General features: G+C 38.9%; 5 protein-coding genes across 5 annotated transcripts; all 5 read right to left on the bottom strand.

Moving 5' to 3' along the window:
* Positions 1-1,503: 1,503 nt before the first annotated feature.
* LOC107191674 (proteasome subunit alpha type-3) lies at positions 1,504-2,875 on the bottom strand. The gene is given in 5 exon segments (XM_015580771.1): positions 1,504-1,913; positions 1,996-2,068; positions 2,071-2,284; positions 2,575-2,657; positions 2,749-2,875. Coding segments are annotated over 5 exon segments (660 nt in total). The 5' UTR covers positions 2,770-2,875; the 3' UTR covers positions 1,504-1,644.
* A 289-nt stretch (positions 2,876-3,164) lies between these two features.
* Positions 3,165-4,225, bottom strand: LOC107191512. Its single transcript, XM_015580575.1, has 4 exons — positions 4,049-4,225; positions 3,860-3,971; positions 3,383-3,536; positions 3,165-3,309 (listed from the first exon to the last, which is right to left on the bottom strand). The coding sequence occupies exons 1-4, from the start codon at positions 4,223-4,225 to the stop codon at positions 3,165-3,167; spliced, it is 588 nt and encodes a 195-aa protein (XP_015436061.1).
* Positions 4,226-6,293: 2,068 nt separating this feature from the next.
* LOC107191511 (odorant receptor 4-like) lies at positions 6,294-8,798 on the bottom strand. Its single transcript, XM_015580574.1, has 7 exons — positions 8,783-8,798; positions 8,453-8,716; positions 7,508-7,958; positions 7,124-7,223; positions 6,923-7,045; positions 6,500-6,655; positions 6,294-6,350 (listed from the first exon to the last, which is right to left on the bottom strand). Exons 1-7 carry the CDS (start codon positions 8,796-8,798, stop codon positions 6,294-6,296), a joined length of 1,167 nt encoding a protein of 388 aa, XP_015436060.1.
* A 3,361-nt stretch (positions 8,799-12,159) lies between these two features.
* On the bottom strand, positions 12,160-13,222 carry LOC107191510. The gene is made up of 2 exons (XM_015580573.1): positions 12,991-13,222; positions 12,160-12,644 (listed from the first exon to the last, which is right to left on the bottom strand). The coding sequence occupies exons 1-2, from the start codon at positions 13,220-13,222 to the stop codon at positions 12,160-12,162; spliced, it is 717 nt and encodes a 238-aa protein (XP_015436059.1).
* Positions 13,223-14,775: 1,553 nt separating this feature from the next.
* LOC107191691 (odorant receptor 13a) lies at positions 14,776-16,941 on the bottom strand. The gene is made up of 6 exons (XM_015580789.1): positions 16,671-16,941; positions 15,949-16,426; positions 15,725-15,824; positions 15,527-15,649; positions 14,907-15,062; positions 14,776-14,829 (listed from the first exon to the last, which is right to left on the bottom strand). The coding sequence occupies exons 1-6, from the start codon at positions 16,939-16,941 to the stop codon at positions 14,776-14,778; spliced, it is 1,182 nt and encodes a 393-aa protein (XP_015436275.1).
* Positions 16,942-18,434: the final 1,493 nt, after the last annotated feature.

Below are 18,434 nucleotides of genomic sequence, written 5' to 3'. Positions count from 1 at the left end.
AATCGTGGCTCGGGAGGGTAGACCAGGATGATTGGCTTCTGGAATCTGGTATTAGGATATTTAGGATACTGTAAGGGACTGATGTTTGATCCTGTTGTCTTAACTAGGAGGGATTTGGGGGCAGAGTTGGGCGAAATTTTATTCGAATGATATATAGTGAACAGCAGCTGTATCTAAGATCGTTGTCTTGATTTTTAACCCTTCAACGCCCAGACCCTTGAATCGTTATTTCAAAATTGTAAAACTGATATACACTGGGTGGAATAACTATAAAACGATCCTAAAATTTATTGAGGGGTTGAGGGGGCGATGGACAAAATCATTATCTAAAGGTCAGGATGATGATCTTTTCGTTACAGCTGCTTTTCACTGTATATGATTCAAATGAAATTCTATCCACTTCCAGGGGTTGAGTTTGGGGCACTAGAATATCCTTCTTTTTGTAGAGGCAATTATATGTACAATTTAAAGCTTCCATACTTTTCTCCGTGCAAAACATTGAAAATAGGGTCTGCAGAAGCTGTAAGTGGTTTTACGTCGCGTTTTATAATGGGGGTTACATCTACCCTAGATAGATAAAAGAAATTAATTTTATTTTATACCGAAGGAGCTTTAAGCTTTGTGAAGATATTCTGAAAACTTCAACGAAAGAAGTAGACATTATTGGAAGTTAATTATACAAGGGAACAATATCTATGAAAAAAATACATCCGGGTTTCCGGCGGTTCGATTGAGAAAGTTTTGCTGATAAATTCATCCGACGTTCGCTGCACCAGAGCGCAAGTCGATAACAAGGATAATTACATTCCGTCTCTTCGGCAGGAAAATATTCTTGTACACTCCCACACGGGATTCGGCCGGCCTCGCAGTTTTGGATGTTGTTTGATTGTCGAACTCTTGTTTCCAACTTCGAGCTCGTAAGCGGTATATGATTTATGTTATCGCTGTCGCGAAAACCTTCGTATAGTTTCGAACTTTGATCATTTCATTCTACGATCATTGATTTCTACGGTTACTTCCAGGGTAGATTAATCCTCGTTAACGGAGAACCTTCTTATTTATTTGACATCGAACCAAAAGCATTTGGCAATATAATCTTCGAATTAGTCACTATCAATTTTTTCCTTTCCATTCCATCGAGCTTTTCACGCGGTCGCCCACTCTCGTTCGAATCGAAAAGATCGTTAGTCGATGAGAAAAAAATCTGTAAATCCATTTAACGTCACAAACGGATCATAGTCATTAATCGTGGATTACTACAAACGTTTATTGTCAATATATATCGGCGCGTAACAAGTGGTAAATAAATCGGTGCAATAGAAGGCAACGCGAAACAAACGGGAAAAACGATTTCCCGATTTCTATTCACGGATTAAAAACTTTACGTCACCGTGATCGTTATAAAAACTCACATTGCTTAAGCATACTTGTATAACACCGCTCTTTTTTTTTTCAACGTGACATTCGTTAAATTGGGAGACGAGAAATGAGGAAACACACATGTTCTATTTTCTTAAACAACAGACAGCAATTTTTATTGGGCTCATTCGTAGACAGAAAATTTTCCACAGCAGTGTGTTCACACGCACCTAAATTAATTAACTTACAAATACAAAAAGGGGTAATCGGGACACTGTTATCGATTTACATGTCCTCCGTGTCGCTGTCTGAATCTTCCGCCATCGCCTGCTTCGCTTTAGCTTCCGCCTCGGACTTAATGTCTAATGGCACACGCTCGTGCCTTCCGTTCGTGTGTTTACCTACCCAGCTCATTTCGAGCTCGAATTGCTTGTCTTTCAGCTCGTCGTGAACCAAATAGATAATACGCGCGGCTTCTTTCACCAATTCGTTACAGCTCATTTCGGAAAGCTTTAGCTTTTCAATTTCAGTCTTTGCAGACTGTTTTGCTTTACCTATGAGGTATCGATACAAAGGAAATATTAGAACACAACTGATATATTAGTAACTACAAACTGTATAGACATTAGTACATACCAATGGCACAACCGTAGTATCCGTAAGACACGCCGGATGGATCGATCATGTACATTACCGGTCCGTCGTTTTCATAGGTATTCCGTATTGCGATCTGTAACTGGATGCTTCGGATCTGGCAGTCTCTGCGATCTGGCCAGCATCAGAGATCAAGCCAGAGGCTGCCATACCAACATGTGCATCAATGTTGAATATCCTTTTGTTGGTGCCAGGCTCGTAGAGCTTGGATGTAACTATCTTCTCGACGGCGAATACTATACCGTCCTCTCCACGTAAACCTATCACTGTCCTGTTAAAAAGATGATGTAATATTTATATGTATATAAAAACAAAGAATTAATGATTTTTTGCTTAATCATGAACGAGTGTTAAACAGAATTTTATTCGATTCATTGGAATTTTTATTAATAAAAAAACTAGTAAGTTTCTCTTTACATCCACTGAGCAATTACAATAGAAGTACTAACGAATAAAATATACTGGATCCATAATAAATGAGTGAAAAATTGTGGAGAGGTTAGGTAACATTCGAAAGAAATATTAAAGGAACATGTGAAAAAGTCTTGCACAGAGTCTTACCCTCCATTCTCAACAGCTTTCTGGGCGTATTCAACTTGAAACACACGTCCGTCCGGTGAAAATTGAGAGGCGGACAAGTCATACTGAAATCACCGTATAGGTTAGGTTACGATCTTACTCACGATTAATGATTTTTTCACAGATAATTTTAAAATCAATCGACGGAATAGTTACCCCTGTTCCTATTGAACTCATCCTTCATTCAATGGTGACCACAAATACTGTAGTACTTCGGGCGGAAAAAATTGTTTATACGCGTAAACGGCGTGAATAGGCGAAAATCAAAACTCGATTGTCAGCGCCGCTTGTCGTTTCTTAGGTTTGGTTGGATTTCGAACTCCGAACCGACATCTCACAACGATCACGTGAAGTTACTCTGTACTTCACAAGTAATTTCAAACTGTAGGTAATATACATATAGCCTGCAGACTTTATGCAATTACAATTTATTAACTTTGAACTTCGAAGACTTCTGAATTAATTACAAGGAGAAAGGTGACACGAATTTGTATGTTCAGTTTAGAATTACAATTTATTCATTCAACTTCTTTCTAGATTTATTCTTATTTCTAACGATTTATCATGGCGATTCATTTTAACCCCTCCCTTAAAAAGTTCTTGATATTTTCCTTTTTACAAGTATATTCGGGCGGACAGCCATCCGTGACACCATGCTCGATGGCCTTCCGGAATTCCATCATTGTCTTTTCGTACTTCCCGTCGACAGAAGAATTTCTGCAAAACATTGCACTCGAAACACTCAAGAAAGTAAAATGTAACATTCTTTTTACCTAAAAAAATCACTCACTGTGGCAATAATTTCATCGTTTCGATGATCATTTCCGCGGCTCCAAGATATTCCTTCGCCACGTCTGGCTCTTCACAGGCTGCTCTATACAAACACGTGTCTCCCATCAAGTATCCCAAAGCCAACGCGATTTCACCTTCAGATACAACATTTTCTGCAAAAAGAAACGCATCGATAATAATTGAAGGTACTTTTATCAGATATTTCTCGCTTCTATGATCCTTCGTCAGAAAATGAGTTACTGTTTTCGAGGCTTTCTGATGTAAGATCAGGATCAATTGGTCAGCTAACCAATCAGAATTTCTGTTTGAACGAGGTACACTCTAATAGTAAACCACCACGCAATACACATCAGCATCAGTTTGTAATTCCACCCCCGATGGTGTTTGCTAATAATTTTCATAATTTTTCCCATGACTTACACCTGAAAGCCTCGACAGTAGTAACTAACATAAAGGTGTTCCATTATCTTTTAACCTTCTTCCAAATCGCGTCCTTTGTGTCCATGGTTTCCCAAATATCCAGCCCCAAATACGACCGCTTTCAGTACCAGCAGCAATAGCAAATTCGATAGATTCAGATTCAACACCTATGGCACAAGAATATTTTGATTCGCCCATTCAGTTTGATTCCTCATAAATCAACTGTATATGTATATGTACTTACTTGACTGCTGGTCGAGGATCTCTGCACAAGCTCCTTCGCGATCTCCATCAGCATAGAACCACCGTGTTTCTTGTTGAACGCGTCATTAAAAAAATCCTGTTTGCTGTCCGTGTTCCGTGCTAAAGCACCGTACATCACCAACGCCAAGACTATCAAAAATGTCGCGTTTACGGTCATCCTTCACCACCGAACTATGATATATTCTCAAACCAATTCTTTTACGAACACTATAACGCAATGTCTCGAACTATCAGGAGACTCGATAACCTTATAAGGTAAATAAAGTTCTGGATAATAGATTAATCGACGATAAGTCCCTCAAAGAAAGGACAAGTTCTTAACGGAACGAACCAAAATGACGCCGCTGAGTTGGCGAACTGTCATTTTTATAAGACGGTTTGCAACCTCAACAAACCGTGAAGCCGGCTCGTTTGTCATTCGTGTGCATCAAACCGTGGGTTGGCCAATGTCTCCTTGTTTTCTCCCATTGTGGCGCTGACCCGCGTAGTATACAATCGTTAATAACATTTATTAGAGGGTCCTCCGTGTGTCTTTCGAGCACTTTCTTTCCTCGACGGTAACGGAAATAAGCGGTGAAAGCACGGTGTTCGTGAACTTTTACTTGGTCCGCGAATCGAGACGATGATGCACCGAGACGATTTTGCAAGAATTCATGGTCGAAAACAATTAAATCATACGTAGATACGTACATAATTATCTATAACTATTTTTATTTCCAAGCGAAGTAAAGTTCCCTGATGCTGTTTTAATCATGCTTGGTAGAGAAGACTGGAAAGGACTGAGGTTAAAATATAGAAAGCGAAGTTTAAATAGTCTTAGGTATCCTATGCATAACTAATCGCTGGACTGCAAATGTTTATGCATGTAGTTGCATAATCAAGTATGCAAACAAGATGAAAGAAAAATTTCTATTGCGATAATTAAAGTTTCTAATTAATGTTCACTATTATAGATCATTTAATCTTTGTTGATTTCTTGCTTCTGTGAGACACAATGAGACCCCGATTATGCAAATTGGTAAAAAAAAAATCACTATTCATTATATTGGGTTGAACGGAAAATTCGTGCGTTTTTGGTGAGCTGTCTCTGTATCACAAAAATTATACGAGCATTGTATTAAAAAACTCGTAGAACAATGGGGAAGAGTAGTAGAGACTAATGGAAATTATGTCATTGATTAACCAAATCATATTCCGTAAAAACAATATACACACGAATTTATTTAAAATAAAAACGCACGTACTTTCCATTCAATCTAATATTAGGATATTCACATGTGTATAAGACGTTTAAGAAAAATCCATGTAAAACGTGTTACTGTCGTTGCATAGAAGTTCGGATAATGGAACCCTGAATTCAGCAACGTTCGAATAAATGATGTTCTACTGTAATCTACAAAACATGAATGGTCATACAGAAATGATAACTCGTCGAGTGTTACATTTTTAAAAATTTTTGCTCTCGAGGTACTTGTCTTCGCGAGATCGCATAATTGATCACGCGAAAACTATAAGTAAGGGACGCAAGAGCCGCAACAGTTTGATGAAATTACCGTCTCGCGACTGTAGTAAGAATACAGTCGTGAGCGATGGTTCGAGGGTTGGTCAGATTAAATATTTATCAGGTAGAAGAGACGAGCTCGCGCGTGTCCGCGGACTCGTCCATAAGCAATCGACTACAAAACGAGCTTGAAGTTGCTCGAATATGCACCCAAGGTTCCTCGATATTGAGAAGCATCCCTCGGCGTGGAATTACGGGATGAACAAATAATATCTTCGAGCCTTCGTTGCATAATTGATGCCGCACGCCGTCCAACGTGGAATCTCGTTAATTCTTAATACTTTTATTACCTCGCCAACAACTTTGTTCATGTTGCCTTGAGTTACCTATGTTCAACGTATCTTTCATCTACTTTCGTCTTTTTTAACGTAAAAAAAGATATCGATTCGGTTTCGGTTTCTTATTCGATATAAGGTTAAACGTAACGTTCGAATTACTGCAAGCAAACAGGGCCTGAGTGGAACGCTAAACCGAGGTATACAGAATCTTTCGATTTCGTCCTTTTATGCAATTTATTCTATATTGAATACAGGGGTACCCGAGTATTCGTTTAATGTCTACATTGTCTCGATTTGAAAGTTTCAGGAATTTCTTTTGGTTTTGTTTACACTTCTGAAGGGAAAAATATCGCAGAATCTGAATGAAATTATCAAAATGGGAAATTCTATTTGTTCTTCATTGCGTACAGAACGGATATGTAGCCCATCGATCTTTTTAAAATCTGAAATACAGTAGAGCTGTTGGCGATACAAAGGAGGTATTTTAATTTTTTTTGTTTTTAGTATTTCAGGAAGAAAAGTAATTTTGTTCGCATGAAATTGCATCGAAATTACAGATATTATCGCGTTCAATTTATTTATGGGTACTTACCTCGGCGTAAATGACCATAGTGAGACTAAAGAACCGCCTCGCAGTAATCTGCAATGGTAATTGTCCTCGGCATATAACAATTACCAACAATTTAGCATTCTTCGCCGACAGATTGTACCATTCAGAGTTGTACGCTGCGTTTGCTATATCTGCACTCTGCAAACGGGTAACAATCCATTAACGAAAAAATTAAATTGTCACGGTACATGCGAAAGAAAACATCAACAAGCATTTGGCATCAAGACTTCCCAGTAATTAAAAAGATTATATTAAAATATTAAAATAATCTTGAACTCGAGTATTGTATATATGTAAATTTTCATCCAGAAACTCCCATGAAATTTATATGTATAAAAATTTTCGCAGCATAAATGGACGGGTGAAAACTTCATTAAGCATTACATTCGTGTATATTAATTATACCTCCACTGTGAGTTTCTCTCCCACATGGCAGTACAAGTACAACTGCAATGTAACATAAACTACGTAGAGTGCCAGGAACAAGATTTGAAAAATTGCAATCCATTTTTCTTCACCGCCCAAAGACTACAATCAAAATTGTTCATTAGATTCCTTCCCTTCTCATTTTTATGTAAAAAAAAAAGAATTAAGTATCCACCCTACCATGATAGCTTGGAAAACCTGGAAACACAGTTGCACGGTGCAACCGAGCATCTGAAGCAGTAGCATCATGTTGAAGCACTTCTCTATCGTTTCCACGAACCTTTACCGAGAAAATCCATTTCTCCTGTTCAAACCGACTCAACAGAGACACACACACACTACGATCTAACCTGCCTACTTTCACAGAAGCCAAATCAATCTAGTCTACACAATTAAAATTCAGTGTAAACCGTAACCGTTTGTCCAACAAATAAAACCAAAAATATTACGATAGTTACTAGTATCCACAAAATTTTTCGAAGGAATCGACAAAAAAGAAGAGATGAAAAAACTGTCGGGTCAAAAAAGATCCGAGTCGAATAATTAAATTCTCCGAATACTAACGCGTTAAGGTACACGTGCTTCCTAATGATCCTCCCTAAAGCGATTTGCATCTTCTCTTCCCCGTTCTCCCGAAGACTCAGTATGTCTTGCTTCAAAATGGACAGCTGACCGCACACGTGGAGGACCAACATGGCGACGAAAGTGTCCACCGCCGTATAACTAGCAGCCGCGTACAGCGTTGCGATCAACTGACCGAACGCGGTCATCAAAATATTCCGGCTGGTGGTTTGGTCGTACGGAAAGTATCCACGAAATAGCAATTTGTTTTCGCTATAATTAACGGAATAATATCGCAGGAAGCAGTAAAACCCCACCACGGCATTGACCATCAGAGTACTCCTGATGATCGTTGTCCTCGTAGTCCTAGCGATCCCCATCATGATCTCGCGTTCACTGGGCTTCACATCGCTGGCCCAATCCCGGGACATGCATCTCAGTAAGGATTTCAATGCTTGCAAAACAGGAGGGAAAAGAAAACCGATCGACATGGATCCATAGACATAGAAATATAGACTGCCCATCTCGAGGACAATGTTTTGGGTGGATAAAATGTAATGTTTGAGATTTATCAAAGAAATTCGAGACCTATAGGAATTTAAGAAAAATGTATCTAGTGAGAAATTAGGGATTTTGGGAACTTCAAGTTACCCTAAGCCTTCGACAGGTAACTAACCAATTTATATTATATTCCGTTGACCCTAAAAGACGGTCAACGAATTTATAATAATCAATTTTCTATCGATACGATTTTTACTTCGATCACTTAGATTTAATTCTTTTCGTTTTTTTTTTTTGTGGGAAATATACGCTTTGGAAACCTTATATTTCCTTGGTACAGATATACCTTTCTATAGACACATCGCTGGGGACTGACGATGATATTATAGAGAACAGCAGACACGATTCCAACGGAACCATAGAAACCGTATAGTTCGTAATACATACGTTTACCATTAAACCAAAACGCGATTGTCTTCAGCAGCGCGATCGTGATCGTGATATTTGCCACCGATAAATTCTCGACCACCAGATACAGATCCTTCCAAATGATTGGGATATTGAGCGTCTGCGGGATGCAAACGAAGCACAGCATCATGAGAATAGGTGTCAATACCAAATAGCTCGAGGCTTGATTCCATTTCCTCTCGTCCGGCCATATACCAATGAATCTCATCGTGTAGTGGTTCCATCCGTACACATACGTCAATTCTGATGAATATTAAAGAAACAGAGTAACGAAAAAATTTTGGAAAAATCATCCGACGAGGTACAGACCTTTTTTAACGTCCATCGCGAGAGCCCTTTTTCAGTAAGTAAATGCCTGGCTGTTCTCTTATTCAGAACGCTCGTATCGTTTCTCGCGCATGCTCTCCCAAGGAAGGTGGTACTGCTGCGCGTGAATCGGCTATAGATCAGTACGAATCGTAGGGATCATAGTCTCCCGTCTGCGCTCAAGAACTCGCATAAGTGGAGAGTACTGATACTAGAATACAGTTTCTTACATATTTACGATTGTCCTAAAATTCAGTCACGCTTGATACAGTATAGAAACAGTATGGAAACTACGACGAAAGTGATTTGTATAAATTATGAACCAAAGCACGAGGACAAAAAATTTGGAATGGTTATGGTGAAGAAATAACAATACTTCATCCGATGTATACAACTGTTTATGGTATCTTAAGTAAGTAATCTTCAATTTATAATAAGAACCGCATTGATCGTAGGAAGTAAGGTGATGTTTTGATGATTTCTTTCGAGTCGGGAAATAATAACGAAGTGGCACCGAAAACAGTGACGCTACAGAAATATATTTTGAACGGTTCTAAACATCTGCGGGTCCTTTGTGTTCACCCATGTTTCACCCTAGCAACTAGAAGTGAGGTAGTTACGAATATTTCACCCAGGTCAGTCGTTCGTGGGCATTCGTAGTGATAAGATGTCTTCGCGTTATCGTACATTAAAAATCTTCTATCGTGTCGTGTAATAATCGACTATAGTAATTTTCTAAATCTGTGAAATCTAAGCTCATTTATTTATTGTAACAATTCAACTAAATTTCACGCTCGTTTCGCAAAAGTGTAGTTACTCGGTGGTCGCTGTGCATTTTTATTTTCTACTTTGTTTCTCGATTTTCGAAAGTTCCATTAAAATATTGGAAAATCAGTGGCAGATAAAAGACGTGAGTACGTATTCAATTAATTTCATCATATCACCAGACTAGATTTCTCTGGGACAACGTTCTACAATGTGTCCGCGTATTTTCACCGAATTTCGACAACAGAAAACTTCCAGATTGTCAGTGCAACCCGTTCCCGGTCGCGGTGCGTTCATTGAGTATTCGTAATCGCGACACGAAAACGTTTTCCGATAAGAAGTTATTATACCCACAATCTGGAAGTTCGCGAAGAAACACACCGTGCAATTCGAATTGCTTTCGGTCTGTCCCTATGACTACGAGGATCCAGACGTACGTTGCTGTTTCCGACTATAATCTCTAGATTTGTCTAATGGTGTTGTTCAGTTGTCACTTCCAGTCACTGTGAGCAGTACTGATAGATATCCCATTGCTGTTCTTATCACCTGAAACGAGATCGGTGATCCTTCTGACTCCGTACTTTTTCACCAAAAAGCAATTGAATATAAAATTAGACTATCTGGTCAAAGTATGAAATCAGAGTGTGAAGTTAGTGTATCAAGTTAGAGTATGAAGCTAGGGCAGTGGTGGCGAACCTATGACCCGCGGGTCAGACACTGATCCACGAAGGTTTTTTAAATGACCAACGCGTTGATTTTCATAAACTTATTATTTATGTCATAAAAGAGAGAACAGACAATCGAAAATATTACTCTTTTTACCACGCACACCCCACCCCACCCCCCTTTCAAAGTGACGCCGCTGACTTAGTGACCCAAGGGCTAGGATTAAAAAAAATAATGAACACGATTTGACCCACTTCTCAAAAAGGTTCGCCATTACCGAGCTAAAGCATGAAGTTAGAGTATGAAGTTAGAGGATCGAGTTAGGGAATGGAGTTAGAATGTGAAATCAAAAATGTATTATTTGAGTATCGATTGTTAGTTTAGACCACTGTGGTAGACTCGTGGATGGTGATCGTGAACCTGTACGTACGGAACTGAACAGTTCCATAGAGAAGGTACCGAATTTGCCAGCTGTCAAACACAGTGGTCGAGTAGATCTTAGCATGATGAATAAGAGACACCTGGCTTCTGCGGGTGTGACATTGTACCAGCTTGTGTTGTACGCGGAAATGGCCATACTACTGCCCTGAAATACACAGCGATTGAGACCATGTACTTTCTTTGAGTTTCAATTTTCGTAATCATTTCAACAATGTGTTTTTGTATCTTGTAATGTATTTATCATATTTATTGTGTTTTTTATGAAAATAATTTTCTTTATTTATTGTATTTCACATGGGTCATATTCTGGATCTATAGGAGAAACTATAATTGGATCCCTAGTGTGGTTCGTAAAAGTGTCGTTTGACCTTACTTGGACAGCAATTGAAGTCAGTACAATGTCAATTCGTTAAACTCACTTTTGGTATCTGTAAGGAGGTCGTCCTTTGGAGCATCATCGTGATACATCCCCTGGATATAACAGCCCCAAACAACATTATGGATCTGTGAGAGACTGTTGGACGTCGAAACAACGCTACGTGATCCTACAGATACCAATGTGTGATTTGCAAAGCCTTTCAAATCTATCTCCAAGTGTGGAATCATTCGACACCTTTCCGATTTATTCGAGGGATCACGGATGTTTCCTTATGGATACAGAACTTCGATCGATTTTATAAATTAATACATGAAAGATGGAAATAGTTTTCAAATATTTATTCATGAACATTGAAACGGAGATCGTATAGAATACGCTCGCTCCCTCATTTTCATTGATACTGAGACAACATATCGGAACCGCGTTACTCATTTACGAATCTACTGATTCCATCAAAACCGAAAGTGATACTTACTCCGACTAGAAGTAACTCGCCCACATAACAATAAAGATATATATGGACTGTAATGAATACCACGAACAGCACGAAAAACACCATTTGAAAGTTTAACAATCCGTTTTCGTCCTTCATTATAACCTAGAAATCACAAATTAATATGAACAATTAGCATCACTTTGGTAATCAATCGAGGTAACTTACAGAGAAAAATAAAAACCATTGAAAGCATATTTCGACAGTGCAGAGCAGCATTTGTAAGAGTAGGAGTTTATTGAAAGACTTCTCGATACTAGCAGCCATCCTTCGGTGAAACAGAAAATGTTCATCGTTGTATTTGTTGCGGGAAGATAGAGATAGAATGTCTTGGCTGCTCAAGACCACCATAGACTCATTATACTAACATACTTTAATATTTCTCTCGCAGCAAATACTAAACGTATACTTGTAAGTAATGATATAAGGAATCAATGTTCTCGGTCAAAAATCATCCACGATATATCAATTTCTCACAGTCATTTTAATTTTCTGCCTCCCCCTTTTCTTGTTAGCAAGTCTAGGTATATTGATCCCACACTATTCTTCAAAAAATACTAGAGCAATTCTAAGTCGATAAATAGTAATATAACTTTTTCACATAATAAAATAGGTAACTAAATTGATAAAATAGGTCTACAACAATCTTAGACCATTTTGGAAAGGTGGCCTCGAGCAAGTCAATTGATTCTGCCTCAAAAATAGGAGCCTATTGTTCACCAGTTCTGATGCTCGTGTCTTTTCACGATCCAAACTAACTCCATCTCTCTCTCGTACGCTTTTCTTGGCCCGTTCGTTTCTTCCATCAACTTCTCTAGCGCAGTAAGCGGCAAAAACCTGCGCCATGTTGATCAGTATGCAGATCAACGTTGGTCTTACGTTGAACGGAAAGAAGCCAGGATAGATTACTAAACGGTGTTGCGATTCTTCGTTCCAGTCGCTGGTTAGTATCTCGAACAAACGGAGACTGATGTACGCGGTAACCATAGTCTGGGTTAGGATGGTGCAACAGATGGATATATTCTTCGTGACTTTAGCGTGGTTCAACATGGTTTCCCGTTCCTCCTCGGTCCTCACGGTGTACCAGTCGTCGTAGAAAGACTTGACGAGGGGCTGAAGATCTTCGTATACACATAGATCACTTATTTATCGGTGAGATTAAGATATTAAATGAAAATTTTCTTCAGAATTAATTGCCCAGACTAATTAAAAAGGAAGATTAGCGTTTTAACAATTGGCCACTTGAACCCTAAGAACACTTGTTGAACATGATTGAAGCTTTTAGGAATATTGGTTAACTGTTAGCTAAGAAATACATGTTATATGAATATCTGAATAGTACGTAGATCTCGAAAAAAAATTACTTTACTCTCGATACGGTCATTCAATTATCAAATTGTTATAAATTGTAAGAAGTTGGCTTCAAATAATTTTCGTGTTATTGCGTATTCTCATTCATGGTCTTACCTGTTTGACGATACCAAGCGAAAGCTATTTTTATGACTGCATTCAGGGCAGGGATTTGCGCCAATGTCAGGGTTTGGGTAATCAGTTCGAGGTCTCCGTCCAGTCGAAACAAATTCAAGGTTTGCGGCATAACAATAAAGGACATAATACAGGAACAGGATATTAAAGCTCTGTAGCCCCCTGATCGGCCATTCCTTGTCTCTGGATCTGGCCAGACGCCAGTTATGAGCATATTTACACGGTTCCATCCGAGAGCCTCTGCTAAATCTGTAAAATCGTCAGAGTAGCGAAGTGTTAACTACTTGAGGGATATCCTTCGATTGCTTTGCAGCGTATTTATTCGCGTTGGTACAATCGAACACTTTGCTAACGGAAAAGAATTATTATCACAGGTAACGTAGGGGCACACTCTGCTTGCATATTCTCACAAAAGCAAGTTATTAATTCGTATTAGTCAAGATAACAGATCGAATGACTGTAAAAAAAACTCCACTGATATTATAAAATGATCGTCCGATACTATAAAACTTTCTTCTCAAATTATCACAGTTAACAAGCGACCACTGTTTCGAATGTTTTCGCGAAATAAACTTGTCTGTTTAATACGAAGGATTGATAAATTGAAGAACTATTATTGTTGGTAGATCGTAGAAGATAGCAGAAATTTTTGTATACTTTGATTCTAATGACAGTTATTGTACATTTTATCTCGACTTTTCACTTCTTCGTTAATATTTTTGGCATTATTTCTGCTCCGCAATGAACAAGAACCACGCTTCCAATAAATTTGAACTTTCAACCGAACCAAACTGGGAAACTACCTCGCTCGAGATCCATAGGCACCACTCGCGGGTAGACTGCACGTTAAAGTGACCACCCACGAAATTCTCTTTCCGGTCTTGTGCTCCGCATAGCCCAACTAGAGGACGCATGCTCGTCTCGTGCAAAGAAAAGATACCACCCCTTGCATACGATATTAGAAAGTCAAGTAGAACGGAACTGTAGACGTAGTTTCGTTCTTTCTTCTCTCATTATGACGAAAAAAATTGCCAAATCGATGGCAACTTTGTCCGCGAACTGTCGTTAACGTCGTTGTTTATTCAAGCCACTTCCCAATTCTTCTAATAAGTTCCATTCTCTTCCCTACGCCATCGATAAGTATCGCTTATTCTCATTAATTCTACAGTCACTGGAGGAGGGTGTAGAACTTCGAGGTCAGAAGGAACGTTTCTCGTACATTCAAATGAGAATTTGTTCGATTCGTTGGAATCGTACACGTCACACCGGAAGATGTCCATGCTCCAAGGTGTATTTATATACCATAAAACAAAGTCGGTGGGATGGGGTTGAACGTTTGCCCGAATACTGGTAAAACGTATACTTATAGCTTACTTAGAATATATATCACAATTGTGTCCCTAATACTGTTACCTGATTTATTTTATTTAATACAATCGTAACGTGTAAAGTATTGTCAACAAAATTTTGTTCTGGGATTCCTCGCAGATAAAAGACGTGAGTACACATTCTATTAATTTGATCATATCACCAGACCTGAATTACTTGAAATTTTCGAACTCCATGTTTGTTATAATTTTATAAAATATCTCCAGATAAATTAACGCGTATACACAGGAAATAATATTTATCGAATGTCGTGTACTGCATTGTATAATTCACAAAGTGTTCTTAATATGAACACTGGAACGCTGATGCAGAATTAACGGTGAGTAGTAATTTTATTACTGTATATTGTTCCGGTGTATCTTATTTCTTATAGATCGCTCAGGTTTTCATAGCTCGTAGCACCGACAAATATCCGGCGGAAGTCTTTATAACCTAGAAGAGATCTTTTTTCGTCGATATCGTCACGGTAGATTACACATTTTTTATGAATTTAATTAATTTTAACTTACGGCACTGAACAGTTTGAGGGAAAACGGGCTAAACTTTCCAGCAGTTATCTGAAACGACACTTTTGCTCTACATATTATAAGAACCAACGAGACTGCTTGTTTTGGTGGCAAATCGTACCAATTGCAATCGTACGTTGACTGACCAAGCCCGGTGCTCTAGAAATTGGAATATTATTAATTTATTTTTAATTTAATTGTAATTTAAATTAATTTGTATTATGTTATACGTGGGAGTGATTAATGTTTTTTTTTTTCTTAAAAGTGGAACAGAATATTGGGAAACAAGGTAGAAAATTGTGATAGTATCATAAATGTTTGTTTCTCCGGATGTACTAAATTAAACAGAATATAGTAATATTATTTAGTCCATATTATAGTATTTATGGTTCAGTAGTTTACGATCGAAAATGATTACGTCAAATATCAATACATAAAAAATTGGTACCAAAATTATTTCGAGTTCCGTGGAACCCAGAAGAATCCATAGGCGTAGCCATGGGGGATAAAGAATTAAAATAAAAAATAAAAAATTAAATTACCTCCCCAGACTGATATACTGGCTACGCCCATGGAAGAATCAACGTATATACAGAACAAATATCAGAATGTTAGTTACTTACTTCCGTAACCAACGCTTCCCCGACATAACAATAAATAAACAAATGCAGCATCGTGCATATTACGTGTAAAATATAGAATATCAAACCGACTACAGGCAAGTCTGCGTCCTCTTCACCGACAGACTATAAAACGAAACAATTTTCTTAATTTCGCAACTCCATCGTCAAAACGATAATCCACTTTTTCCATAGACGTACAGATAGCATACGGTATCCAGTCAGACACAGCATCGCGGTGCCAATCAGGATTTGCACGAGTAACGTCAAATTAAAGCAATCCTCCACGATCACTGCGAATCTTGAACGCAAAGTATCTAGATCAAACGTGAATCATTTATCATTTCCAAAAGATTTCAAACTTATTTCTCTTGTCAATCAGAAAACCAACGTGACATTCGAACGATTTGATCGTCGATACGAACCTCGACAGCTGATTATGTCTGCACACGATGAACGCGAGTCGCTCCTGGAACTTCGCGAAATCGTTTTCCTTGGTCGCGTTCGCTAGATTCTCGAGAGCCGCTCGGAGAACGGTTAATTGTCCGCACAAATGTAACACGAGAACCGCGAAAAACGTGTCGACGCAAGAGTAACAGATCGCCATTAGTGTCGTCCCTATGAATTGTCCGAACCAGGTGATCTCGAAATTCGGACTTTTCTTCGTGTCGTAAGGGAAGGTCGCTGGATGAAGAAGCCCACCTAGATCGGCCTCCGAGCTGTTCTCCATGTTACTCCAGATTTGCAATGAGATGAACGCGAATAGCATTATATAGGCCAGAGTGGAACAGAAGATCGATATCATTCGACTTAGCTTCGCGGTCTTCAGCATCATTTTACGGTCTGGTCCCGAAATCGGTTCCGACCAGTCGTCCAGTATTTGTCTGAGCAATAGCGCCAGGTCTGGAACGATAGTGATTTGAAAAAAAAAAAAATTGTAGCCTAAACAGGAATCGTACAATGCTTTTCCTTGTAGTAGTTAAAGTTTAGTAGAACAATTGTATTAGAAGCTTCAGTGTATGTGAGTTAAAATTTTTTTGGTTGAAATCAGAGGGATATCGAAAAATCGATCGTTGATCAAGTAGAATCAATCATCAATTTAGAAGATAAAATAAGAGCCAAAATTCGAGAATACGCTTGTAGTTACCGTTTTTATAGTACCATAGAACGATCTGCTTGGCCAGCGCGAAAAAGATCGGTATATTGATCGACAGATTCTCGATCACTTCGTCTTGACTCGTTGATTTCAGTATTAAATTCGCGGTCTGAGGCACGCAGATGAACATGAACGTGACGAAGGTGGTTGACCAGAACACCAAGGACGAAATTGCACGAGAAATATTCGAAACCTTCCTTGGTTCCGGCCATACGCCCAACAAAGTTAAGTTGAACTGACTCCAGCCCATCGCGAACTCCATTTTCCTCTTTGATCTTTACGCTTGAGACAATATTCACAGTGAAGATTATTCAATTATTTCTTCATTTCATCTTTGGAAACTTTCAAACACAGCTGGTCGATTCGATAGGTCCCAAGTATACCAATCCAATGTCCTAGAATCTATATGTACTGGAATCAGGAAATCTTTCGCGTTTAGGAAACAATAATTTTAAATTCCAAATCATTATAAATAATCAGTATATGTCCCCACAACCGTGCATCGATTATGCTTTATTTTCAAAAGTTCATCCCACAAGAATGCAAGTCGTACGAGTGAATCGGTTACGGATTACAATAGATTTCTCTAGGCAGACGTTCTTCGAAGTGTCAGAACTTCGTCAAACTTCGAAGACGTTTCGGCAACTGAAAAGTTTTCCAGAGTGTGCGCGGCAACCCGTTCCCGGTCGTGAAGCGTTCATTAGGTATTCGTGGTCGCGGCACGTAAACGTTTTCCGATAGGAAATTATGGTCACAATCTGGAAGTTCGCGAAGCAACACACCGTGCAATTCGAATTGCTTTCGGTCTGTCCCGATGAATACAGAAACCCAGACCATCGGAAATTAAATATGACCGGCAGACGAAAGAAGTTTCGTGGAAAGAAGTTTTGCTGGAGAATTCGTCTTTACGAATGTACGGGCTCGATTTGAGGATCGATTCAAGCCACTTCAAAATTCTTCCAATAAGTTCCATATTCAGTTCCTCTACGCCATCGATAAGTATACGTCGTTAATTCTATAGGACACTGGCAGGAGTGGGTGTATAACTTCGAGACCAGAACAAACGTTTCTCTTACAATGCAAAGGAGAATTTATTAAACTCGTCAGAATCGTACACGACACACTGGAAGGATCTTCATTCTCCAAGATATATTTACATTCCGTAAAACGAAGGTTGGTTGAAACGGGGTTGAACGTTCTCCCCGAATACCGTTAAAACGTACACTTACAGCTAATGGACGGGGTATAAATTCGTTGTATTCTGAAAACCTTATCACCCACCGCGGGACGGGAAGTAAATAAATTATCTGTGCTAACAAAAATTCAGGTTTCAGTTGCCGTTCGATCCATCCGCGAAATCGTATCAACGGGATCGACCGAACGCCTCGAACATCCCCGGTGATCGAGTAGTGAAAGTGGGGAAGACCCAAAAGGAAACTCAAATTTGACCCGAATCTTGTGTTCTAACCACGACGTTTGAACAGTGTGAAATAATCTACCAGCTAAAGTTTAGGTCAAGTTTAGGTTGCCCCGAAACCACACGGGGTCTTCGATATTCGATCGCCTTTCTCGATCCTACGTACGTAGATCTCTATCTTAAATTAGTAGTTTCGGTAGGGTAATTAAATAGGAGCGGCAGATATATGTACACATTTTGGCGCGAGACCGACATCGCGATTTCTACTCTAAGAATTTTTCATTCCTTCGCCTCTACGAACTCGAGCTGAGCTATTGTTCTTACATTTAACAATTCCT

This window comes from Dufourea novaeangliae, unplaced genomic scaffold, assembly GCF_001272555.1.
Source record: "Dufourea novaeangliae isolate 0120121106 unplaced genomic scaffold, ASM127255v1 scaffold228, whole genome shotgun sequence".
Classification (NCBI taxonomy): Eukaryota; Metazoa; Arthropoda; class Insecta; order Hymenoptera; family Halictidae; genus Dufourea; species Dufourea novaeangliae.
The sequence above is the reverse complement of the archived record's forward strand: the minus strand, read 5'-3'. Positions and strand labels throughout refer to the sequence as shown.